This window comes from Telopea speciosissima, chromosome 1, assembly GCF_018873765.1.
Source record: "Telopea speciosissima isolate NSW1024214 ecotype Mountain lineage chromosome 1, Tspe_v1, whole genome shotgun sequence".
Classification (NCBI taxonomy): Eukaryota; Viridiplantae; Streptophyta; class Magnoliopsida; order Proteales; family Proteaceae; genus Telopea; species Telopea speciosissima.
Genome location: NC_057916.1, coordinates 74,627,197 through 74,639,882, shown reverse-complemented (window position 1 = coordinate 74,639,882; position 12,686 = coordinate 74,627,197). Strand labels below are relative to the sequence as shown.

Genomic DNA, 12,686 nt, shown 5'->3' with positions numbered 1-12,686 from the left:
TCCCCACCCCTCCACGATTTAGTGAGGGAGTGTTTTGCTTAGATTAGGATTTGGCCATTGGACTTTTATTATAAATATTGAATATCGTGGGAGTCTCCCCCACAGTTGATGAATTAAAAAAAAGTCAGAATTGTGCTGCCGCCATTGTTGCTGCTGCTGCTCCTCGAGAGCTTGCATCCTTGTGGTTCTATCAAGGTGGAAAGGGTAGGTGGATCTCCTACGACTCCTTGCATCGAGACAATCAAGAGGATCTCCATTGAAGGTGGTTCTATCTTTCTTCATTGTTCAAGCTTGCCGCCAGTGGAATCTGCTGTAAGATTGAGCTTCAAATTCTGTTTCTAACCCTCCAATCCCTCCCCCAATCGATCCCCTTTTATTTTATTTGAATCCCCTCAAAACCCTAGATCTTCTTTACTCCAGCTAGCCTTCATTCTTCATCAGATTAAACCCAAATTCAGACTACAGCTCCCTTTCCATACCCCTTACACTCAACCTTAAGCTCTACCCCATTTCCCCACTCAAACCCTAATCCACATTGTCTCTGTAAAACCCCAAAAGCCCTAGAATTCTGTCTAGACCTAACCAGCCATCAGAATTACACCATATTACAGCCGAACCTCCTTCCCATTGCCCCTAGCACTCGGCCAGAAGCCTTGGTCCAGATTCCCATCTTAAACCCTAGTTTTAAACCCGAAACCCTAACCCTAAGTTACTGGAATTTAGAGACTCAGTCAAACCTAACTTAACCTATACCATTAGCTTCCCCTAGACCTACCTATCATTACCAAATAAGATCCAACCTCAATACCCTACACATAACCCTAGTTTTGACCTAAAACTCCAATTTTGCCCTATTGCAATTGCAGAACCAGCAGCCCCTTGGTTCCTTTATCATTAGATCCTAGTTATTTGGCCTCTAGTAGGTCCTTTGCCTATCTAGAGCTACATTATATGGGAGGAGGAGCCGGATTGGGATAATGCAAAAACAACGGCAAAGGATGCACAAGTAAGGAGGGCAAAGGTAGCGAGCAAAGCTACCTTTAGGATAGAGTAGGAGAGATTGTTGTAGATGGCCAGGGGAGCTGGTTCATCTAGATAGGCTCCAATAGAGCCAGAGTAGAGGAGGTGGAGGAGGATGCTGAGACATGAAGGGCAAGAGATCTCATTTAGGAGGACCTAAAGTGAGGGTCCCGCCCCCAGTCAGTGATGCAGCAGTTGAGATCCTTGAACAGGATCTTACCGTCTTTCCCAAACAAGACCGGAAATAGAAGAACCTAAAACATGTGTGATCTGATTTGAAGGGGCTAGTGGGGGTTACTTTCTCCAAGTGGGCTTTCTGCCACCATATTCCAGCCCATGCTACTACAAGGCCATATTATCAGAACATGTTGGATGAGATAGGTAGGGCTGGCAAGGAGTGAAGGGGCTCGGGACATATGAGATGTACAATACTTACTTGCCCCACCACAAGAAGGAGTTGCAGGAGTATATTGAGTGGTTGAAGCCGATGTGGGAGAACTATGGAGTGACTGTGATGTGTGATGGTTGGACTGGACCCACTAGACAGACCATCATCCACTTTATGGTCTATTGTGATGGTAGGACTGTCTTCTTGAAGTTTGTAGATGCATCCAAGAAGAAGAAGTATGCAAAATTTATATACAAGTCGTTGAAGGAGGTGGTAAAGGATGTGGGGTAGAGAATGTGGTACATGTTGTCACCAATAAAGAGAGCAACTTTAAGAAGGCTGGGGAAAAACTGATGAACAATCCCAGGTACCGACTTTTCTAGACTCCATGTGCAGCCCACTACATTGATCTCATGTTGAAGCACATGGGTAATCTTAGGCTTGTGAGAGAGGTTGTAGAGAGGGCAAGACAAGTGACCACTTTTGTCGACAACCATGGATTTGCCTTGTAGATGTTGAGGAGCAAATGTGGTTGGGATTTGGTGAGGCCAAGGCTGACACGCTTCACCACAAACTATAACGCTCTAAAGAGTTTTGAGACGAAGAAGGCTGGACTTAGGTACATGCTTGCTTCAGAGGATTGGTTTAAATGGCAGGAGTCTGCTTCTCATGGAAGTCGGGCAACCTATGCGCTAGGATGACCGATGACCTAAAGAATGTCATCATGATCTTAGAGCCAGTCATCAAAGTGTTGAGAATGATGGACTCACAGTAGAAGCCCACTTTACCACACTTGTTGGCAGCGATTGATTTGATAAAGATGCAGGTGCAGGAAGTGTACAGATAACACAAAGTTCTTAAGGCTGGTAAGTTTTTACTTTATTCACCCCAATTCAACTTGTTTGTCATTTAGTTGCTTATTTACTAGTTTGCATTGTTTTTAGCATACTATCTCAATCCCAAATACCAATACAAGCGCAAACTTGGGATGAGATAAGATCTGATAGATGCAGTTCAAATAGTGGCAGAGAAGCTTGAGCGAAATTCAAGTGCTCAGTCCATTGCCAATCGAGAGGTGAGACTAGTACTTTGTTTGGTACTTAAGAACTCATGTAATTATAAATTTGGTATTGATGCTAACACCGGTACCAAACATTGAAATGAATATAGATGAAAACTTTCAGGGATGGCACTAGGAGTTCCGGCCAGGCAGTGGCCGTTTTGGGTCGAGATACTACAGCGACTAGTTGGTCCAATCACCATACTTTGTTATTCTTATTTAACTATGCATTATCATTTAAAATCACCTAACAATACTTTTTAATGCTCTTATGCAGCTGAATGATAAGTGCTATATGGAAGATACTCACCTAATCTGACCAGGATAACAATTAAAGTGCTCTCTTAGACATGTTCCGCCACCAGGTGTTAGCGTAAATGGAGTTTATGGCATCAGAGGGCAAAGTTCGCTCACAAACCCAACATCCATTTGAGCCCCAGCTTGGTAGAGATGATGACGAAGAGGAGTGGTCGCATTTCTCAGATGATACAAGCACACTTCCCCAACTAAGGCCATGATGGTGGTGGTGGTGGTGGATGATGATTAGCAACATTATGCGAGGAGGACCAAATGATGCAAGATCCGGAGGCAGCGCCAGATCCCGACAAATTCACAGGGGAGACTTAGTTTGATCACGCCACGCAGAATCAAGATCACGGTGCACATACCGGGAGAGGCTACACTCGAGGTCTACGCATGCAGTTCGGCATGAGGAGGCAACTAGGATGGGTATGGATGTATCGAGCTTGTCTGGCACACTGGAAGCCATTAGTTTGGCTGAGAGTAGAGGATCTGGGCATTAACGTGCACCATCCTTCATAAGAGAGAACCCAGACATCATGTTGATAGTAGCTTCGAGAGCAACGGTTCAGTTGTTGGGTATGGTGGATATGGTGGTGGACCATCCTTCGAGAACACTGGTTTAGCATTTGGAGGGTATGGTAGGTATGAGGGTGGCTATGGTGGATCTTCTAGTCCATTCCCCAGCACTGAGTATGGAAGTGGGTCAGGTGGTGTGTCATCTTTTGTCAACAAAATCTTATCGTATTCAGCCCAACAACTTGTGCCGGCTCCACCCAGTTTCAATCTCAGTGAGCCATTCCCTAGGTTAGGATACCTATAATATGTTAATGATGGGGCTTATAGGTGGGCAATAATGGACTATCAAAACAATTGAGCCCAAAACAGGTATGAGATACATATATGATGCATTCTAAAGAGAGCCTACGATTTATTCAATCATACACAACTCATGGAATGGACCCACCAAAAAACTCAAAATGAAATTGAGTGGTGAGTGTTGTATGCTTGTATTTCCGTAACCTAATGTATATTTTGATTGGTTTAATTGCATACTTACATTTCCAATAGCACACTTGAGTCCAAACCACAGGTACCATTTGGATGGCTTTTTGTGAAACTAATTCATGAAATAGGTATAAAATGTTAAAAATATACAGCACACAAAAATTCATGTCAGAAAACCATTTTCTGGGTTTCAAGTTTGGCCTTGAAAAACCCTAGGTTTCGATCGAAACCTGGCATATCTCGGTTTCGGCCAGGATCGAAACCTGCCTCAAAATCGAGATTTAGAACCTTGGCATGGTTACAACAATATAATTGCAACCATAGATGGGTTTCAATTAAAATATAATACAAAAATGTTTAACGAAGCATTGAATTTTCAATGCAGAAGAGGATACTTCAACTGACCATGGGATGGCACAGCATAAGTGGGATAAGGAAAAGAACCAGCTGAACTTGGGTAAAAGAACCAACAAACTCATAAAGAATAGCCCTTTAGGATACCACATTAATGTTATTCATAACTCTGCCATGAGCCGGCTTAAACTAGGTTCATTGAGGATTTCCAAAAGGACACCTTTGTGGTAGTTGGGACTCCTTTCCTCAATCCTCTCCATCTGTATTGAGCTTTGATTAGGTTCAAGCATCAGCTCATGCACCCTCCATCCCCCCCCCTCCCCCGCCCCCCACAAAAAGGGAAGGCTTTAATACTGCTATTCAAATTAAGAACAAGGAAAATTTTCTTTATGAAATGCAATATGTTGGGACACTAATCCTTTCAGGTGGCTGCCATATGACCTGGAGAAGGATTCCTTCTAACTGTGCAGCTCTGTTAATGGAAGTCTGGCATAAAAATTAGGAGCAAAAAGGACAAAAGCGGCAAGAAATAAAGAAAATATGGGGCTGTAAACCATAAGATTGCCATGGCTTTGACAAATGTTAAAACAAAACCAAAATCCAAATAAAAATTCATTAAATTCCATGAGAATATAATTTTGAAACCCATTATGATGTATCTTAGCACCTTAATTTTTGGTTGAATTGACAGTAACCCACTATAAGTCTAAACGAAAAGCAAATAATAAATGTATTCAGAGCTAGCAATTTCTCTACTAACATATATGAATCAAACAAAAAAATCATTACTCGGGCACTTCTCTTAACATGTTTGCCTATTTGTTGAGGGTAGCCACCAGTCCAATGTCGAAGATTCTCCAACACCCAAAATCATCATAGTGAATTAATGGAAATAATTCAAAGAAATATAATATATAAAACCCCACTATCTACGGCATTTCGTCATGATTAATTCATTGAGCCAGAAAAAAAAACACAATAAAATAACGAGAAACAAATCATAACCCTATGCCACAGTTGAATAATTTGATGAATCCTTTAGATTCCACAACCTAAGAACATTTTGCTCGTAAAAACTAAAATTAGGACAATTGAGCCCAACCCCAGTATCGACTATCGACATCATTTCGTAAAAGATAGTTCAAGTATGGAAACAAAGAGGAGAGAAGAGCTAGAAACAGTACCCACTGTGCGTGTCAATAGCCTCGATCTGCCTCAGAGCAATCCACAACCAAAATGTAATCATGTGTCCAGGAACCATCGCCGGGCCAAGAAACGAAGGAATGCCAAGGACCAAAATCTCAGCCCAATGAGCGTAAGGAGCAGCGAAACCAATTGGAGCAGTAAACTCGTGGTGGACACGGTGAATTTTCTCGTATCCCCATTTACAGTGTAGCAAACGATGGATCCAGTAATTCCCAAAATCCTCGATAATAATATAAACTATCAACTGCAGAACAATTTCCCAACCCGATGGCAACGGCAAGTTCGTCCTGATTCCAACCAGCTGCAACACCAACAACAAAAACAAAAAAAAAAATTAGAAACTTGAGTAACAATAACATCTGGTGTCATCTCTGGAAACGCTCAATTTGGATATAAATTCAGCACCTTGACAGTCGGGTAAGAAACGAGTTGCAGAGGACCAACGACAAATATGAACATCCGCATGACTTCTTTGTAGCATCTAACCATATCGGAAAAAGAGAGCCTCACTTTAGGCTGAATCTTGTACTTGTCGAAGTTCTTGGATCGCTTCAGCTCTATGAAAGCTAATGGCAGAGGAACCAAAGAGAAGATGCAGAACAAGAAGAGAATGTTGTGACAGAAGAGAAAGTAATCGGACTTCTGGGCGGAGTAATTGAACCATAGCTTCTCTGCAAATGTAAGTTCTCTGCCAAGAGCTACCTCTGCTTCTTGCAAAGTCCCATACGGCAGCATTTTTGAATTCCTTGGTCCCTTACTCCTCTTCCAGGCAAGGATACCAATTCAAGAAAAACAAATGAGGTTCACTGTGAGGGAGGGAGAGAGAGATTTATTAGGGTTTTGTTCGCGAAGTAGAGGAAGCGGGAATGTCAGAGCGGATAAATTGGTGGGAACAAAAATAAATATATAATCTTCTGAAACAAGTTGTGCGCCACTATGCCCCGTTGCCCGTTGGTACGCGGAGACGGGGACGACAGTTCGGTTCTTCTGCTTCTGTTTTTGTAAAATTACATGTCACTCCCTGATTTTCAAACGAAACTCAAATCACCTCCTAATTTTTGAAAAAACTCAAATCATCCCTAATTTAGATCCTAATATGACAAATTAATCTTTACCGTTTTATGCTGTTAAGTGATGATGTCAACTAATTAAATAAATTTAAATCCCTAAACTATCCTTGACATCCAAACATAGATTTTGAAGAGTAGTATTATAAATTTATTTTTAATATTTTATTACAAAGGTAAAATAGTCCTTTCACACCAATAATTAACAGCAAACTAACACCATTACTGTAGAGGGGCTAGTTTGAGTATTTTCAAAAATCAAGGGGTGATCTGAGCTTCGTTTGAAAATTAGGGGGTGATGTGTAATTTACCTTCTATTTTATATGCGTTTATTCACTTTATGGTCGATTTGTTTGTTTACCCAAAAAAATTTTAAAAAAAATCCGTTTGTTTGCCTGTTGGAGATGGAAAATTATCTCTTCCAGTTCTATGCCTGGCCCAATTCCTAGAATCTCAGTCCCTCTAATAAGGGGGTGGGCCTCACTTGGATAGATTGTTCGGGTAGGGGTAGGATGGTTATTGCACCCCCTTGTTAGGAGGACTGGGGAACTGAGCCATGCAGCGAACCGGAGGGAATTGAAGTATGGGGTGGTATGGTTAACTGAGCAAGTTCTAAGGTATAATGGGAGTGGAATAAAATGAAAAATGAAAATTGAAAAGAAAGAAAAAGAAGGGATGAAGAATTCAATAGGACTTCCACGAATCCAGATCATCTCCACACCCTGCAGATGGTGGGAGATCGACTCCGGTGATTAAATGTCATTGAAAAAGATCAACTAAGTATGTTTTTCCCTATGTAGTTAGATTTGGTATCAAACGGTAGAAGTATAGTTCAATTCATTTTAAGGCTTGTGTACGTTTTGGATAGATTTGGTGTGAGTTCTTATTGTTAGAAGGTGGCGGATGGAGGCCGATATCGAAGACCTTACTCCACCTTTGAGGTTTGTTTAAGAAAAAAAAAAAATTAAGAAAACGCAACTTTCCCATGAATAGCACAGAAGTCTTACCAATTTACAAGGGACTTTAGAAGGAGGGGTGGAAAGATTACACAACTGGCATAAATCAACAGTGATATCTTCATTTAACGAGAAACCCACCCCCAATGAACGAAACATGTCATTTTTTTTAAACCCCTAGGATTGTTGTCTGGTTTCACACACCCATGGTTTCCCAGCTCATCAAAACCCTTGCAAACAAACATGTTCTCATTCACTATAATGAGATCTCTAGGCATTTGCTTGATTAATATCATTCAAGGGGTCCACAGTAGTGTAATGGGAACTAGGAATCTAAGGGGATTTGGAGTGTGGGCCAGTGGGCTCGTAGGCAGCAATAGAGCATAATTCAATTCAACTCAGCTCAACTGTATCCCAACTACATAGAGTCGTTATATTATGTGGTATGGTTCAGGAACTAATCCGATTGAAATATTTAGATCCATTTGTTATTAATGGGATCAGAGATATTTTCAGCAAAAAATATATCGAAGAGTTGGCATTGGACTAGCCAAAAACCAAAGTTTATTAGAAACTTGGTCTAAAATTCCTGAAAATTAGTCTTTTGATTACATCGGCAATAATCCAGCAAAAAGAGAATTATTCAGAGCAGGCTCAATGGACAATGAGGATAGAATAGTTGTTAGATAGCTAGGACATCTTGTCGATAAAGAAGGACGTGAGCTTTATCTCTTTGGATTTACCCAAGATCTTTTTCACTTCAATCAAATTTGTTATTAACCCTAAAATATGCATTTCTTTTCTCACCATTTCATTTTAGACTTATTCTTAAATCTTTTACCCTATTCAATCTTAATCAAATCATTTTTACCTACTAGAATATTCAAAAGTCTCCGCACATGTCCATGCCACTTTAAACAAAATTTTCACTTATCATGAATCAAAGTTACCTTAAGTTTTTTGTTTTTTTTTTTTCCAATCTAACATCATACATGAACTTATATCGATTACTAACGTAAAGTACTAAGTCAGATAGACGGGAAAGAAGGGGGGGCACAATGACCACTCTATCCGAACACTCTGCCCGGGTTAGGTCCACCCCCTTTATTACTGGTACTGAGGAACTGTGCTGATTAGAAAACTGGAGGAGATAATTTTCCGAAAGGTAATGTACCGGATCATTATTCTCTCCTGTTATAGTATGGTGCTGTAACGCATCGTACAGCGCTGTACAGACCATGTGGTACAGTGGGCCTCACATGGTGCACATGACTTCTGCAGCCGCCGTTAACAGGAGAGAATAAAAATTCCAATGCACCGCAAGAGGGTGGAAGACAACTTGCGTAGGTTTTACCTTCGCTAGCTTTTAGGCTTTTAAGGTGTATGGTGGGGCCCGTGCGACCCAGAAAAATGAGAAGGACTGAAGTTGTGAACACTTGCATGCGCAGGACATAAGACATTGGCAATCATGAAGCCCATAACCAGATAAACTATGATGCAAAAGGATTAAAAGGTGCAGAAAAAACCTCCTCATCGAGCATCCACAGGAATCTAAGCCTACATTCGGTGCCCTATATTCTTAACTTTGATTCGGTGCCCTATATTCTCATTGTCACTTTTACTTGCCTTTCGAAAGGGTAAGTTGGACTAAAAAAAGTATAGTTTCTTTGTGATTTAAAAGACTGAAAAAGTGATGGATATTCCTGTTTAATCATATGGTGGGCCCAGTTAAATATGAGAAAGAGAGAGAGAGAGAGAGAGAGAGTAAAGGTTGGTGATGTAATCCAAAATGACAAAATGAGTTGCTTTTGTGATGGGTCAATTTAAAGATCTTTGCTTTTTCTTTAGTCCCATTTTACCCTTTTAGGATTCGGTGGAAGACGTCAATCAATTATTTTAAAACAAGTAGAGTGAAGAAGAAGTGACATATGTGAGTCGTGAATGGTGAAGATGAGGAATCTGATGATGTAGTTTCATCATATTTAACACATAAGTAGGTCAAAGGGGGTGGTTTACTAAGCACTTATTACCTCTCTCTAAATTAGATTAGATTGTGACGTTTTGGAAGGTTAGCACACAAGCATGGCATGTAAATAGTGTTCCTTTCGGTGATTTAATTCACCGAATCAGTCACACCATATTGATTTGGATCAGCCATTTCATATCAGAGTAGACTATTTTGACTCTTAAGATAGATTTTGATATCTTTTTTTTTACTATTATAGGCCACCTGATGCTCCGTTTAAGGTTACTCCATCGTGACTAAATGGTTACGGGCTGAATTTAAAAATAGTTACTCTACAAAATTAAGGGTAAGACTGCGTACATTATGATCCTTCCTAAACTTGTAAAGAGAACCTCATGACCAATCTAAAATCAATAGCTTTGATATCCATATGGATTAGGTCAGATTGGAGGACTTTTTACTATTCACCCTCCTTTTTTCTGTTTTGTTAATCGGTTCACTGTTCGCATGAGGTAGTTGTTGTGTCACTGTGATTTAGGTCATGATGGGTCATTAATCCATAGAATACAAAGTTAAATGGTTCATATAAACCTAATGCTTTTAATTTGCAAATCCTAAGAAACATTCCTCCCAAACAAAGATAATTCCAATTGATGAAATTGACTTCTCATCTGTTTTGGAACTCTTTCAATTGGAAAGATACACTAGTTGTAGAATCACGCAATATTTCACATTTGAGGATGTGTCGTCATTAAATGCGCATCTATATGCTATGATCTTCTTTATTTGATATATTGTATTTTAAAGCCATGAGATCCATCTACCAAAACGAGCAATATTGTGCAATTAATGAAGATGAGTTCGTGACACTTCACTAGCAATGTTTTTTTTTTTAACGTCTCTCCACCCCCTCACCAATGAATTATAGGAGAGTGTACAGCATGATGGAATCCGTCAAGCATCAAATTTGAAAAGAACACAAAAATAAAATGTTTGGTAATTTGAGAAATCGGAATCGAATTGGGTGAATCATCCAATTTTAATTGGAATCGATGACATTCAATTTCGATTGCAACCGACTTTTTAACCCTTTTTAAATTGATGGTGAATTATGTTTCGTTTTTCTAGTCAATACAATAGTAAACAAACAAATATATCTCTTGTAACAAAATCTCCAAGTTTATTGAATCTAAAATTTCATAGATTATTTGAAATCTTTGTTTCTTCTTTTCGATTCCTTTTTAGGGTTTCAATCGATTCTAATCAGAATCGACAAAAACCCAACCCGATCCAAGGAAGACACTCAAGTGTGCATTTTCAATATACCAAAACCTTGGGTCACCAAGTGCTTAGGGTTTGATGAGTTTTGAGACTACTTTTATTGAGAAAGGGATGTTACCTTAATCCATTAAAGGGGCAAAGCAACCCTCAAGATTGATTGAAGGAAAGTGGTCGATACTCCAGTGAGTTTGAATGGTAACTAGCCACTGCGAGGTGGCAAGAAAGCAAAAGCAAAAGTATAGTTTGACATCATTGCCTCTGGAATTGATCAGTAAAGCTTGACTTTTGTTCCTATCTCGTCGTTTTCTCTACTTCATTGTCCCATCGGATTTCAAGGGCCTACTACTCAGCCACCAACAGAGTTGTGCTTGTGGCAAATTAAATTACTTTAGTTGATTATGGTTTGCAATAAGAATTTGGACTGAGTTTCTCTCCACCCACAGTGAATGAGATCTTATTCATTGCAGGACAAGAAAGAATATCGAAAGGGTATTTTGAAACATACAAAAATCCTAGGAGGGGTTTGTTAACCCTAGAATGGTGGGTGAACCGTTCTCTATGAGTGGAAGAAAACTTAGTCCTAAGAATTTAGTATAATCATGATGGATCCGACATGCATCTTGATGCGCTCAACAGTCTAGTGCCACTGGATGCCCCATTGGGCACTCCCTGGACGTTGGGATCCCTGGAGAAGAGCCCGGCGCAATCAAGATTGTTGGTATACAGTATGAAAATGAAGAAGAGATCAAGCAAAGGATTACACATAAATATAATATTTAATATGGATGTATACATCCAAGTAACATAAATATAATATTTAATGTGGTTTAATATGGATGTATACATCCAAGTAAGAAATAAGAGATTTTTTCATTAAGTTGGAAAACATTCTACACCATTCTTCACTTCATTATGTGATTTCCCTTACTTTTATGCCTATAGTTTTCTCTCACAAAGACAATATATAGGAACTCTAAAAACTCTAATTTCCACATAATTACAAAATTTATCATTTATATGTAATGAATCCAAAACCCAATCCAAACATATACAAGTTCAATAATAGCTTGTTGATGTCGATTCTATAAACTCTATTGTTGACTCCACCTGTCTGCACACTCAAACTAGTATGGCCCGCAACCCCGCCTAGGGTGCCTAGGTGCCCCGTACAACTCACTGTTGCACAATAATATGGACGTCTTCTCCTCCTCTATCACTACAATCCGATTAGGTAGGTCGCTTCCACTCACAAGAGTTGAATCAAAAGAGATTCACTTCTTTTCAAATATGCATGTCACACCCCGTTCCAAACCCAGCTTGCATTCTTCGTCGTCCACCTATACCTCTTGCCTGATCGAGTTCCAATGGTAGCTCAACTTGTTTCAACTCTCCTTGCAATTCTATACGATTTCCAATAATCTATCCCTGCATCACAACCATGCTCACCCTCCTTCAAATGAGGATTTAAAATCTCTCAAATCCAAGTGTTTCTAGTGAAATCACATTTTTTTAGATCTTGTACATGTCTAATCCTACGGCTTTGCACAATTCCATCAAACATGTGAATCCAGACACCCCAATTTCGATAATCTTACTTTCAATATTATTTGTCATTTTAACCATATAATTATCACATGCATGATATGTAACAAATTGATCTCTAATTGAACATATATGAAATGAACAATCATAATATAACATCTAATATGAAGTTTTTGTACTTGATAAAGTAATGACAATAAGGGGGGGGAAACCCCCCCCGGTTGGCATTTACCCATCGACTCCCTAGGTCCAAGGGATCGGTCCTTCCCATTACCCCTAAAAAAGAGGAGAACGTTCCAATAGCCCCCGGGAGAGCCACGATTGAATGGCCAAAATTTTTCCTCCAATCTCTCCTTCCCCTTTCTTCCTCTTTTTCCTCTTTACACTCACTTGGGATATTGGGCGGTGAGGCAATGGGTACATATATGTGGGTAAGGAGGAATGACCCACCTTATTGGGCAATAGGTATGCGCAGACCCTTGGGAGGGGCCCCAGTACTTCCTAAATGGGACCCAACTTAAATTATTCCCTTCTTAAT

At 39.8% G+C, this 12,686-nt stretch overlaps 1 protein-coding gene across 2 annotated transcripts in view; it reads right to left on the bottom strand.

The window, feature by feature from the left end:
• LOC122669732 (methylsterol monooxygenase 1-2-like) overlaps positions 1-12,686 on the bottom strand; it is a 49,529-nt gene that overhangs the window by 27,356 nt on the left and 9,487 nt on the right. The window contains exons 2-3 of one of the 2 annotated variants that reach the window (XM_043866585.1): positions 5,742-6,126; positions 5,315-5,637 (exon numbers count right to left, since the gene is read on the bottom strand). In XM_043866585.1, coding sequence (XP_043722520.1) covers positions 5,315-5,637; positions 5,742-6,071 — 653 coding nt within the window. In that variant the 5' untranslated portion in view covers positions 6,072-6,126. Of the gene's footprint in view, positions 1-5,314; positions 5,638-5,741; positions 6,215-12,686 lie in introns of those variants that run through there. The other variant, XM_043866578.1, reaches the window with a different exon arrangement.